General features: G+C 38.8%; 1 protein-coding gene across 6 annotated transcripts in view; it reads left to right on the top strand.

The window, feature by feature from the left end:
* Positions 1-8,378: 8,378 nt before the first annotated feature.
* hdr (hematopoietic death receptor) overlaps positions 8,379-12,959 on the top strand; it is an 11,539-nt gene continuing 6,958 nt past the window's right edge. For all 6 annotated transcript variants that reach the window (XM_034871908.1, XM_034871907.1, XM_034871910.1 and 3 more), the window contains exon 1: positions 8,379-8,573. In XM_034871908.1, coding sequence (XP_034727799.1) covers positions 8,550-8,573 — 24 coding nt within the window. In that variant the 5' untranslated portion in view covers positions 8,379-8,549. The remainder of the gene's footprint in view (positions 8,574-12,959) is intronic.

The raw sequence follows: 12,959 nt of genomic DNA, 5'->3' as shown, positions 1-12,959 counted from the left end.
ACTGCTTTTTTTAAGGGGCACATAGATCTGGCTGTCGTCAGCATAGCAGTGGAATAGAATGCCATGCTTCTAAGTATGGAACCAATTGGAAGTAGATAAAGTGAGAAAAGAAGCGGGCCTAAAACTGAGCCCTGTGGTGAGAGGAGCAGAGAAGGACACCAAGTCACCACAGCTGACACAGAAAGTGCGACCTTCCAAACAGGACCTGAACCAGCTGAGAGCTACATCCTTGATGTCCACCCATTGCTCCAAATGAGAAATCAGGATTTCATGGTCCATTTCATCGTCCAACGTGGCGAATGCACCAAAACCACAAAAACACCGGAGTAAGTAGCTAAAAATACATCATTAAATACCTTTAAAAGAGCAGTTCCGGTGCTGTGCAGAGTTTTAAAACTGGATTGGAAAACTTCAAGAATGTTGTGTTATTTCAAAAAGTCCATTAGTTGCTTGTAAACTAGTTTTTTAAGTATTTTAGAAATTAAAGGTAGTTTAGATATTGGCCGGAAATTTGCTAGATCTGCAGCATCGAGTCCAGGTTTTTTAATTAGATGTAGGACTACTGCATGTTTAAAATATTCAGGGACCACACCCGAGTAAAGGCTACTGTTAGCCACAATCTTCTGTAGTGCAGACTGAGTAACTGGTTCAAAACTTCCAAAAACAGTCACAAAAGTGACCTTCCCAGTAAAAAAGTGAAGAAATTGTTCACACAAAGCATGACAGGCGTCAACACGGGCAGTTGTCTGGCCATTAAGAACATTGATTGACAGATTGAGAGAACAGATTGATACTGCCTTTTTGCTTCTTTCAAAGTTAATAATGCAATCTCGTACAATTTGAAACGACACATGCAGTTTGTCCTTCCATTCGCGCTAAGATTTACAGCACAATCACAAAAGGCATAGGCATTAAGCTCCGCACAGAGTCACGTGGTAAAGAACACTCTGATTTGACATTGATATAGTTAGCTGTCTGGATTTACCCTGCAGAGATCTGAGGAACCGTTAACCATAGTCCTCAGAAATCCACCGGATTTTAAAATTCTAACACAAAGAAAGCAGAAGGGAATGGACTGAAAACTGAAAAACTGAAACTGAAATTGGCGATACATGCATCCGGCAGAATTTCCTGCAGCACAGGAGTAATCCCGGAAGTGGAACGTCAAGGATACAGACTGCAGCGTTCTCAACGTTGGGTGGTAATTTCGTCCAAACTCCACCGCAGTATTTTTGTTTACAACAATTTGTGATTGTTAACACCTTGTCAAGAGCACAGCATCAACTTCATGCACCACAATTTGAAGACAAAAGTGTAAAAGACAAACTCACTTTTCTTCATGCAGGTTTTGTCACCAACAGTATTAAAGTTTGGACTGATAACAAGAACATTAAGTGTATTGATTGCGAGAGAGCTCAACGGCTGTATTTTTATACTTTGACATTTGATTATATATGCACAGTTTTAAAGACAGACATGTAGTTGTTTACACTGTGTTCTGCTGTTATCTAATGCTCATCCATGGAGCGTGGCCATCTCCTCCTGCACTCCATAGCAGACAATGTGACGGTGAGACAGCGGCAATTAAATATGATGAACGCATTTTGATTTAACATTTGAATTAGAAATTTACAAGATGTTTATGGAACAATTCACTCAGTAAAAGCACTAATACCACTGCTGGATTTTTCTTCATGTTAACGTTGATGATATGGCGAGAAAAAACGTGTAAGGCACCAATATTTGAAAATATAACAAATAATCATTATTCTCATATTTACTTTCTGCAGTCTGACATCATTTCACCTCACCATCTGTGTCGCATTGTCTCCAAATTGTGCGTGGGTCATGGTTTTTTTATAAATCGTAACCTTTGCGTGGGAAGTGGCATAGGCACATTTTCAGCTCCGTTTTGTGTTTACGCCACATTTATAACTGAGACCCTTGGTCAAAATCTGCTTTGTGAAAATCAAAGTGTCAGTATCTCCATACAATCAAAAGTTACCAAAAGGATGAATAGTGTCAGCAAGTTACAGCACTAACAAAGACTGTTATTTCCAATATTTACCTTCGGTTGTATTTTAATGGGCAGAGGTTGGTTTTGCTGTAATAATAGTTTTAGACAGCTGGGGACTTATTTTGATACACTGAGCTCCTCTCTCCTCTATCTTTCCATCTTTTCATTTATGTGCATCCATGTCCCAGAAATGCTTGTTACTAACCTAGCTCTGGGGAGTCATTCCCCGGAGTCCTTATGTTCTTTTTTCCCCAGCATGTTCCCTTGGATCAGAGAGGCTGCAAAATCAGGGTAGCATCTGTCGCCTTGGTCCCGCTCCATGTTCTGTGATGCCATGTTCAACTGCTACACTGCAGTGACCAGCTACGTCCTGCTACGTCCTGCTGTGCCTTGTAATGCTGCACAGCGTCCTGCTATGCCATGAACTACTACAAAATTCTAACCCCAACCGGCCCGTCAGACACCGCCTACCAAGAGCCTGGGTCTGACCGAGGTTTCTGCCTAAAAGGAAGTTTTTCCTCGCCACTGTCGCACTGTTGCTTGCGCTGGAGGAAACTACTAGAACTGTTGGGTCCTTGTAAATTCTGGAGTGTGGTCTATCTGTATAGTATCTTGAGATAACGCTTGTTATGAATTGATACTATAAATAAAATTGAATTGAATTGAATTGAATTGAATAGGACATTGACCAGTGTAACTTTGATCTTTAGTGAGCTTACATGTGGAAGAAGCCTAGAGGTTCTCAGATTGTTGCTGTTGTGCACTCACCTAAGGAGACATTAGAACATTTTAGCATGTAAATTAGAGTGTGTTTTCCTCTCATTGTATCCCACTCCCCAAGCACACACCACTCATAAAATCTGTCAAACCTTCAGTGAGGACAGTTAAAAGTGGCTGTGGTGTGTGAGCTACTCGTATCATATCAGGCCATCCTGGACTCATTGGTGTCGCCATGGTCATTTTTCTGGTGCTTCAGTCCTGAATGTTTTGATGGTAGCCCCAAAAGTAAATTTAAATGTAAAGATGGGCTGCTTTGTTGTTTATTGACATTTTTAAAACTACAACATTTCATTAAAAACTTTCTTTTGATGATGACGGTAGCATTGAATGTAAATTTAAATGTTGGCAACACAGAGTTTAGGTTCGCAATAATATTGCTTCATTTTGTGTGACGTTCTTGTGACGTGACTTTTACAGTCTATGGTTCAGTCCTAAACACACAGAGGTCTTGTCGTTTTGTGTCCACTTTCTTTGTAAAAATAGAGATGAGCAGCGAACTTCCGTGGCCTGTGCAGCTTCAGGTCGCTCTGCTGTGGACATGCTGTGGCAGATGTGTCGCAATTGTGTTCCATGTATTTCTGCTGTAGTTTCGATTTTCCACCGCCGATGTGAAGCAGTGTTCAGCCGCTTCCCGAAACTTTGTCTCATTCAGAGAACAGAGACCCACACAGGGATCTCTGTGTCTGTCAGAAACTCTGACATCCACCTTATCAGCAGAGCAAGGACGTAATGCACAGCAGACTATGGTGCAGGTGGATTATTTCCTAAAACATTGTAACTTAATTCTTGTAACATCATAAATTCATTTTTTCTCACAACTACTCCAAAGCCAGAGAACACAGATGGGATGAGTTATATTTTGAATGAGAACGTTTTGAACATGAGCAGAAATCTCGCTGAAACTGATGGGCCTGGTTTGAAGTGGGGCATGGGGGGCGAAAAAATGCTTCATCTGCCCTACTAACAGCAGTATCCTTCCTTCAACCCATGTTTAAAAAATAAGTTTATTGTGTCCCCGTCAGGTCAACCAATCATTAAAAATGCCATATGGAAAGAATATGTTTGAACCTGGACTAAGACACAGAAGGGCCGACTACAAGAAGCTCTCCCTCAATAGGTTTAATGATGATTTGAGTTAAATGTTGCAGATAGTATACGTGCAGTTTAGTGTCCCAAATTCCCCGTAACGTAACCTGCATTTGTACAGATCCTGTCCCCTGACCAATCTGCTATCCTAACCTTAACCACTTAAGGTCACATACCTAACCCCGACCAATCACCAGTTCTTGATTGGACCATATTGGGACACTAAAGTGCAAGCAAACCTATCAAATATATTGTCTTTGATCTACGTTGCAAGCACGTAGTTTGGGAATACTAATAATAATACGTTTATTTGACATAGCACCTTGTATTGACAAAATCACAAAGTTCTTCATAAAATAAGCAATTGTGTGAATACAGTACAATCCAACAGATGAACAAAGGAAAAAGAAAATAATTTCAAAATGATCATTGAAAATCATTTCAATTAAAAACTTAAAACCCAAAGTTTAGAAACAAGAATCAAAAGCAAATTTTACTAAATGTGTCTTCCCACTGCTTCAAAGGAAGGGTCACCTTTAGTTTTTAAACAGGTGCGTGGGACCACCAGTAGAAGACCTAAGGGACCAGTGTAGGGATGGAGCAGGTCAGAGATTAAAGCAGGTGCCAGCTAACTGCTAACATTATCTATAACTTGTAGCTACATTACTGAGTTAATTTGCCATGGGAATCATGTAAGCTTAGTGAAGCCTTAGTCAGTGGAGCTTTATCATCTTCTTTCTAAAGAACAATGAAACATTGTGGGACAAGCAGAACCCCAAGCCGAGCTACGATGCTCTCCCAGGTAACGTTAGGTCGTGACGTAGCTATGTGGTCTGTTTTGAAAAATTATTATCCAGCTAACTACAACTTGGTGTGGTTGCTATTTGTCAGATAATACACAATGCTAGTGTATTGGTTAAGTTGAGGTGGTCCATGAGCCTCTGGAACATGGCCGGCCTCACATTCCATTTGAACAGGCCCTTTTTGGGCTCTCGGTGTCATCTCCGCCTGCCAGTACCCTGATGTTAAATCCAGCCTGGCGTTGGACAGTTTGTCTTAGGTGTCCCGGATGTGGGGCAGTGGATAAGCATCCTTTATGGTTCTTTCATTTAAGGGCCTGTAGTCGACATAGCCGCAACGTCTGGACTTCTTTCTCACCAAAACGATTGGTGCAGCCCAACTGCTGTACCTATTGTTTTTGTAGGGATTATCATAATTCCGCACCTCTCCCATCTCTCATTTTTGAGGGTCTTAACATGCGGGAAAACTCACAAAAACTTGAACTCATGTCAGACCCATGAACAATCACAAAATTCTGTAGTGCTTGGTCTCGGGCGTTGACAAGGGGGTCAAAGCCCGAGACCAAGCACTTGCAGAATTTTCTTCCCCCCAACGTGCGCCCTGAATTAAAAATATAAAATAATTTATCATATTAACTTTTGAGGGAACATGCGTATCATTTGGAACTCTATCAATCTGTTTTACGAAAAAAATCACAAAATTTTAAAATTTACGATTTTTTGAATTTCATGTCAAATTTCTTATTTTACGAAGACTTGTTTGAGGACATTAGGATCCACGCAAACTCTCAAAATCTTTCATCTGAATTCACATTTAGGCTTGGTAGTGGTATGTTTGCTCTTTAGTGCCCCCTAATTGATTTTAGCCTGTTTTTTTGCCCTTGTGCACATTTTTGAGAGCCTTAGTATATTCAAAAACTCACAAAAATTGGCGTCCACACAAACCCCTGGGAGCTTTGCGAGACTGTACAGCAATTCGGCCCATACCTGTAAGTGGGCTCCATAGCGCCCCTTAATGCATGAAATCTCCTTGCTCAACTAAAAATGTAAAGATGTAATGTGTATCACAGTTCTATTTGTACAAGTTGATGTTTCTTCCAATATTTTAATTTTTCAAATAACATAAAGCATACATGTCCTAATGTCGTTGATGTTTTTGTGAAACATGTTATTTCCAGTAACATGGATTTGAAAATAAAATCAAAATTTAAAAAGCTGAAAGGTATTCAGATGTTATTGTGCATTGCAGTAAGACTTGTTTATTTTAGGAAGTGGACAGAAAACCACAGGAACATGTTTGGGCTGGATATCGCCAATTATTTCCCGAATCCATTCGATTCCGATTTCTGATTTGAAATCAATAAGGTTAGGGAAATTTGACTTACTATACTTGCTTGTGTAAAAAAAAGATTCTCAGATAACTTGTGCTGTAATTGGACAAGCGAGATTAAACCCTCGAATATTTAAAAAAAATGTATCAGGTTAATATTTACATTAAGACTTGACCACTAAAAAGGTGGTCAATACACCACATCCATGGTGAAAAGGCATGTGTTAAAAGATTGATTTCACATTTTATAAATCAATATCATTTATTTCTACCCAGCCGTATGATTAAACTTTAAAAAATGATTTAAAATAATAAATGATGCAGACTTTTAGAAATGAACTAATGGCCTTTTTAGACAGGGAGCAATTGAGTGCCTAGTTATTAATTTTCAATGAGGGGCAAGCATGCAGGTAGGGGGGGGTGCAGGCAATCTGACAAGCGGTGTAACAATTGGCCGCAATCTAGTGGAACCTCCCTATGAAAGAGAGACTGAGTCTTTCTGTTTAAGAGTTCACTTAAACGTATAACTGGACATGCAAAGTGGGGTTTTTGCTTGTCAACTTAGTGAAAAAATAATCTGTTAGTCAAACTGTTGTCCACTTATACTGTAATTTACCGTATGTCTGCAACTAACGGTTGTTTTCATTGTTGATTAATCTGTTGATTATTTTCTCAAAATGTCCGTTTGACCTGTTAGTATAACTGATATCCAAAAATATCATTAGACACTAAATTGCATTGCTTTTGACAATAATCAAAAACAAGTCACAGCATTCAATGACTAATTGTCTTAATGAATGAGAGTGTTTTAGTGGATTAAGAGTTACTGGATTTATTCTTTTGGGAAGTATGTATTTGTTTATAAGCTTTTTAGCATACCCAAACGGTATCTGCGGATATTTTTTTTCAAATTATTTCTTTTTATAGTTTTATAGTTAAGTGGTGATCCAGAATGAAGCCTTTTAAATCTGCTGATGTGTGGCCTTGATTGTATAGTTTGATAGTTTGACTCACTATAATGCACACAGACATTTCATGTCCCCTAAACTCACAGCTCTAGTCAGTGTGACTGTGTATACAATTTGTTGGCTGTCTTGAGAGCAAAACAGATTCTGTTGACTCAGAGGCACTTTTTCCCATCTGTCAGTACACTCATACAAGACTTTGTGATTCACATATGCTTATTAATTTACTTTTGTGTGGCTTCATGTCCTAGGCTTGCAACTTCCCCTTTCCTTTTGACAAAGTTTGTATTCCTACAACAAATTAGTCAACTGAGCTACTTTAATATATCCCCTTGCACAGTGTGTGAAGAGATCCCTCGAACAACATACCTTACATTTCAGTGTACAGAGACCATGTAAAAAAAGGCAAAAATTACATTTTCCATATCATAAGAATTGATCTTGACCTCGGTGCAAATGATGAGCAAGAAGCAGTACAGTCTGTCTGGATGCAAAATTAATGTCTTATCTTGGACAAAGTGTCTAATAGGTTTCAGCCTCCTCCCTGGCCTTATCAACTAAAACAGAAGTTCCAGCAGTGTACAGGGTAAAGGCCTATCTGTGTGCGGCAGACAACTGTTCATTAGATATTGGTAAACTGACACAAAGAAGGAGAATGATGTTTGCTAAAAAAAACTATGATGACGGCTGACTTCATGCTGTCTGTTAGGAGAGGAAATTGTGCAATAGTGTGTTTTCCCTGTTAACCTGGGCCACAGCGGAACTACTTGGAACTCGTAGTGACTTCTATATTCCCAAGGTAACATACAGTGTGTAAAAGCAGAAGAGGTTTTATTTACATATTTTGCATTTGTAAATTACCTGGGGCCCTGTTGTGTTATAAATGCGTTTGATAGCCTGCTTTAAATATATTTTTCTTATACTACATCTGTACTTTTACTCAAGTGAGGCACATAATTTTACTTTTACTCAAGTAAAGGATCTAAGTAGTTTTTCCTCCACTGTTTTTAGCTTTATGTCAGTGGTGTAAAGTCACTGAGTATATTTACAATATACAGTACAGTACTGTAGGCCTACTTAACTTGTGTATTTCCATGTTACTTTATACTTCTACTCATACTTCTATTAAAAACCTATGACAAGTTTGTAAATACATTGCATCGTTACAGAATAAACGAGTGGTTTAAAACCCTTTTGGCTTGTGACTCTTTAAAAAAGTTTAGATGTTTCTTGTTGTCCACCACGGACAAATTGCTTTACTTGTTACATTGGTATTTGTACTTTGGCCTAAGTAAATGATTTAAATACTTCTTAGTCACTGGTCTGTGTTTTGTTGTATTGGATACAGTCTTTCTGTACGCGTTATCTATCTGTCTGTCTGTGGTCGGATGGTGGCTCTAGGATTGGCTACTGGGCATGGTACCGCCCAGCCCAAGTAGGCCTACGTCATTACGCACACCTGCGCTAGACTTTGGGACAGTAGCACAACGCCTGTCAAAGCACTTCGCCGCAAATTAAACTTTGGAAATGACTACCTGTAATTCTGTGGATTTAGACATCGCTAGTAAAGCATGACACATTTTCTACAATACATGGTAAGTGTCGTTTAAATCGTACACCGCTAAAAAGTTTGCTTTTGTAGTGGGCCCAACTGCTGCCTCTGTTTGTTAAGAGTTACGTTGTTAAAATACTTCTGTTTCGCTCCTACAAAGATGGCATTTTCTGAAAGTAAAAAACAATGGTTGCGTGAGTCACTCCATTGAGCGCATCCAAACTTTTCAACATGTAGGCTGTTAGCTCTCAGAAGTCTTTTAAAGTGGGCTCTTTTATGTGGTGGTCTGGTTGAATATTGACAATCAAATATCGCCTTCGCAATTACGGCAAAATAGGATAATTGTATGGGATTTTCAGTTTGTTTGCTAGTTTGTTTCCACCAGACTCTTCGGAGAATGTCACATTCATCCGTCAAAGTCCCTCTGTCTCTCTTGAGTCTGGGTGCGACATTCCTCGTAGTCTTAAAAAAGTAGCCTAACAAGTTCATTCAAGCTCGTTTCCCCTCAGCATACACGACAGTGAGCTGTTCTAAGTTCTTAAGTTCAATTGCTATGGGTAAATTAACACTGAGTCTTACACTCTAAGTAAATTAGTAATAACATTCATGGAATAAAACCTAGGCTACATACCCTAACGTTTCTCCATGTTGTGCTACCCAAATGTCGATACGTCATTTGAAGTTATCTTAACAATTTCCATGCGTATCTGTCCTAGATTCTGGGCCAAACTGTATTTTATGAATTGTTAGTTCTCTCTCCTCAATTCGGCGTTGAATGTATCCGCAAAAATAACGTTACTTACTTAAGAATTCCAGTATTTAAGACTCACATCACGCACGTTATCTACATAACGTTGCTCGGCTCGTAGAAGTGGTGGTGTAAACTACCCCAGAAAGTTATCAAAATAATGGATTAAAGTGCATGCCGATTTAAAGCGCGTCTCTTAAAGATTTAATATTTGTCTTAATTTTGTAGTTGAGATGTATTTCTCCGTCATTAAGCCAGGTCACTTTCAGTTGTCTGGCATGGATGTTTGTGTGATTGGTTTTCTTCCTTCATATACGTATATCAAACCCACTTTTTATTGTATCTGCTTTTAAAAAAACACTTCCTGAATGTAGAGGAGTTTGACCACAGCAGACAACAGACAAAAGCTAATAAAGCAGCAACCGGAAAATAAACAATTAATGTTAGGAGGCAATAATTGATTATTGTCACTAACTGCATGGATTCAGAATCCCCCAGGTCCACATATAGAGGCAACGATTCATTTCAACACCTCTAGAGTTGAATGTCTGTAGGAAATCCCCCTCTCCCATCAGCCTCCCAGCACCCATTTTATGGCCTGATCAGAAGTGCATTCCATTATTCGGGCAAAGTCTATGTGAGTTATCTAAACAATGCCTCAATAAAACAAGTAAGACAAAAATATTTGTGTACAGTATCTTTAGGTAAGCCATTTCCTGTGAGTGGCAATGTGTCGTCACTAAAGTAATAGGCATCATCGAAGGAGTAGTCTATCAAATACACATCTGAATAAAACACTCAGCAGGAAATCAATTATTAAATGCCTGCTATTTAATATGCAAAAATAATTTTAAAGCTGTTGGTAGCTTTTCTCATGTCAGCAGTATTGTTCCTCAAGTTTGACTTTATCAAATAACCTGATTATTTATTTTAGTTATTAAGTAAAGTTTAAGCAGTTTATTAAAGTAAAGTAAGTAGAAAATAACAAGGAGTATTTAACAGGTTATGAAACGTCATAATTTAATACTGATGCTTCTATATGACCTACATAATCAAATAAGACCATTAGCGAGAAGATTGGCTATTTGTAGTTATTAATGCCTGTACTGGCAAAGGCAGGTTTTTCAGGGAGTAGTACGTTAAAACCCTATTAAAAAAAAAGCAGGTTATTGGATGGTTATTGCTGATGCTGGGGGAGGATCAGCAAAGAGATAAAGAAAATATTTGACTGAAGGACAACATCAAAAATGCTAAAAAAAGGACAGTGATTGAACGTGGGCAAAAACACTAGTCAACCTTGGTCCGTCAGTCAGCAGGAAAGGGTTCGAAAGCCATCCTGAATTGGCCCTCTTCCTCCTCTTTATTTATGAAAGGGAATGCGATCTGGTTGTGCATTAATACATGAATTTACGTTGGTGGCTAAAAGAAAAGCTAGCCAACTGGCTCATAATATTGTTCCGAGATATATCTGGCTGTTGGCTTATTTTTATGAAGAAAACATTACAAGCAAATATGATAAATTTAGCTTTATCCACAAAATCACAACCCAGCCTCAAGGCATTTTTTGAAATGTTCAAGTAATTTAATTTATGATTTGTGTACACGGACACGTTTTATCTGCTTTCTTTTGTGATGCTCAGCATGTTTTTTGAAGTAATGTACTTCAATGGGAAGCATCTATTGTAATCACAGCACAATTCTGTCTGCAAGTCGGGCTGCAGCAGAGAAGCTGTATACAGCTTTGCAATTATTGTTATTTTTAGCCCTATAACTGATGTTTTAATCAAAATTTATTCATGAGATCTTGTCATGGTTTATATGTATTTCTTTTAGTGTTACTATTTCGGTCTCATTGCCAGGAAAACTGGATTTGATGCTACTATAATGCTACATCTATATACATTTTTTTTAGATGTAATCATGGTATGCATTTCTTTATTTTAATATTATTTCAGTCTTATTACCGGTGAAATATTACAGAATGCTGTAAGACAGAACACTATCATATGGGCCAAGCTGGGTGTATTTAAAGCCAATATCCCAGAAGGCAATGCAGGCATTCATATCAGGGAATCAGACAGCGATCAGTGGGTCTTTAACACCAGTATCACTTCAATCTACATATTTTATCAGGCCCAGCACAATACCTACTGAGTTTAACATCAGAAAATTGTAAGTCATCCATGATTTTATATCATTTATGCATGCTTGAAGTTTAGCTAACTGACTGGTTTCGTCTGGCTTGATTGATAGATATAATGGGGTGTCATCTGCATGTGAGTGAAAGTCAATTGACTGTTTCCATATAATATTGCCTAGAAGAAGCATATATACCAATAGAATTGGTCCAAGCACTGAGCCTTGTGGAACGCCATGGCTAACTTTAGCGTGCCTGGAGGATTCTTTGTTAACATAACAAATTGAGCTTGATCAGATAAATAGGACTTGAACAAACTTAGTGCTATTCCTTTTATGCCAACTAAATGTTCCAACCTCTGTAACAGGATGGTATGGTCAAAAGCGTTGTGAATGCAGCACTAAAATCTAGTGAGACAAGTACAGAGGCAGTGTCTTCAGCAGTTAGAAGGTCGTTAGTAAATTTCACCAGTGCTGTCTCTGTGCAATGATGCTTTCTAAATCATGACTAAAAGTCCTCAAATAGACTAATGCTTTGAAGAAAATCACATAACTGATTAGAGACTACCTTCTCCAGGATCTCAGATTGCGGACTATTTCTGTGCTATCAGCAGTGCTACGTGCTTCTCTGTGCTTCCGCTGGAAGCACAGAGAAGCACGTAGCACTGCACCTCTAATTACTGATTTCAACCTTGGGTTGTCATGGTTATGACAGATAATAGACTCGGTCAGATTTCTTGATATGAGAGCAGCTCCGTCCAAAGTAGGATTAATGCTGTTTCTCCTAATCAGAACAAGCTTTCCCCAGAACGTTCTACAGTTATCTAGGTAGCCAACATCTAGGGCTGGGACAATTTGTCGTTGCAAATTATTTATGTCAACGCATCACGTCTAAAAATAACATGGTTGCTTCCAGCAACAGGGAAAGTATGGATTCCTTGCAACAACACGTTGAGAAAACGTCTCGCACACTGTCTTCTAAAATGTAGAAGTATTTTACTCTTAACGCCAACATCAACGTAGTAGTCTGTGTAAAATGATCCCTGAGTCAGGATAACAGCAGCAGAACAGCCTAAGTTCTGCTCACCTATGCCTCTCCAGCTCCTCCCGTAGCTCACCCATATAGAGTATGTCCTGCACCGACTTGTCCCGCAGTGTGAGCTAAACTGTGCTGTGTCTCCTCGACACTGTCTTTGATAATTGCGCAACCAGGACAGATTGTTTCAGAAAGCTTACGAGTCCTTTAACACGTCGGTTACAACGGCCCATATATTAAAAAACTCTCTGGTTTAAATCTGGCACGGCCTCAAAATTCCCTTTTTACAAAGGAGAGAGAAAATGTGCATTTTGCATGTGTTTTTTTATTTGTGTATTACTCCTGAAAGTGACTTGAAATGTTACTTTTTTATTGTTGTTAGAGATTGGCATAGTGTTATTTCACTTAGCTTAATAGCTCGTCTGATTTGCATTGAGAGATGATCTTATGGAAAGTTCCCCATGCCTAGCTCTATGTATGGTGAAGGGTATGTGATGACGGGGGGGGGG

This window comes from Etheostoma cragini, chromosome 5, assembly GCF_013103735.1.
Source record: "Etheostoma cragini isolate CJK2018 chromosome 5, CSU_Ecrag_1.0, whole genome shotgun sequence".
Lineage (NCBI taxonomy): Eukaryota > Metazoa > Chordata > Actinopteri > Perciformes > Percidae > Etheostoma > Etheostoma cragini.
This window is presented reverse-complemented; position numbering and strand designations above follow the sequence as displayed.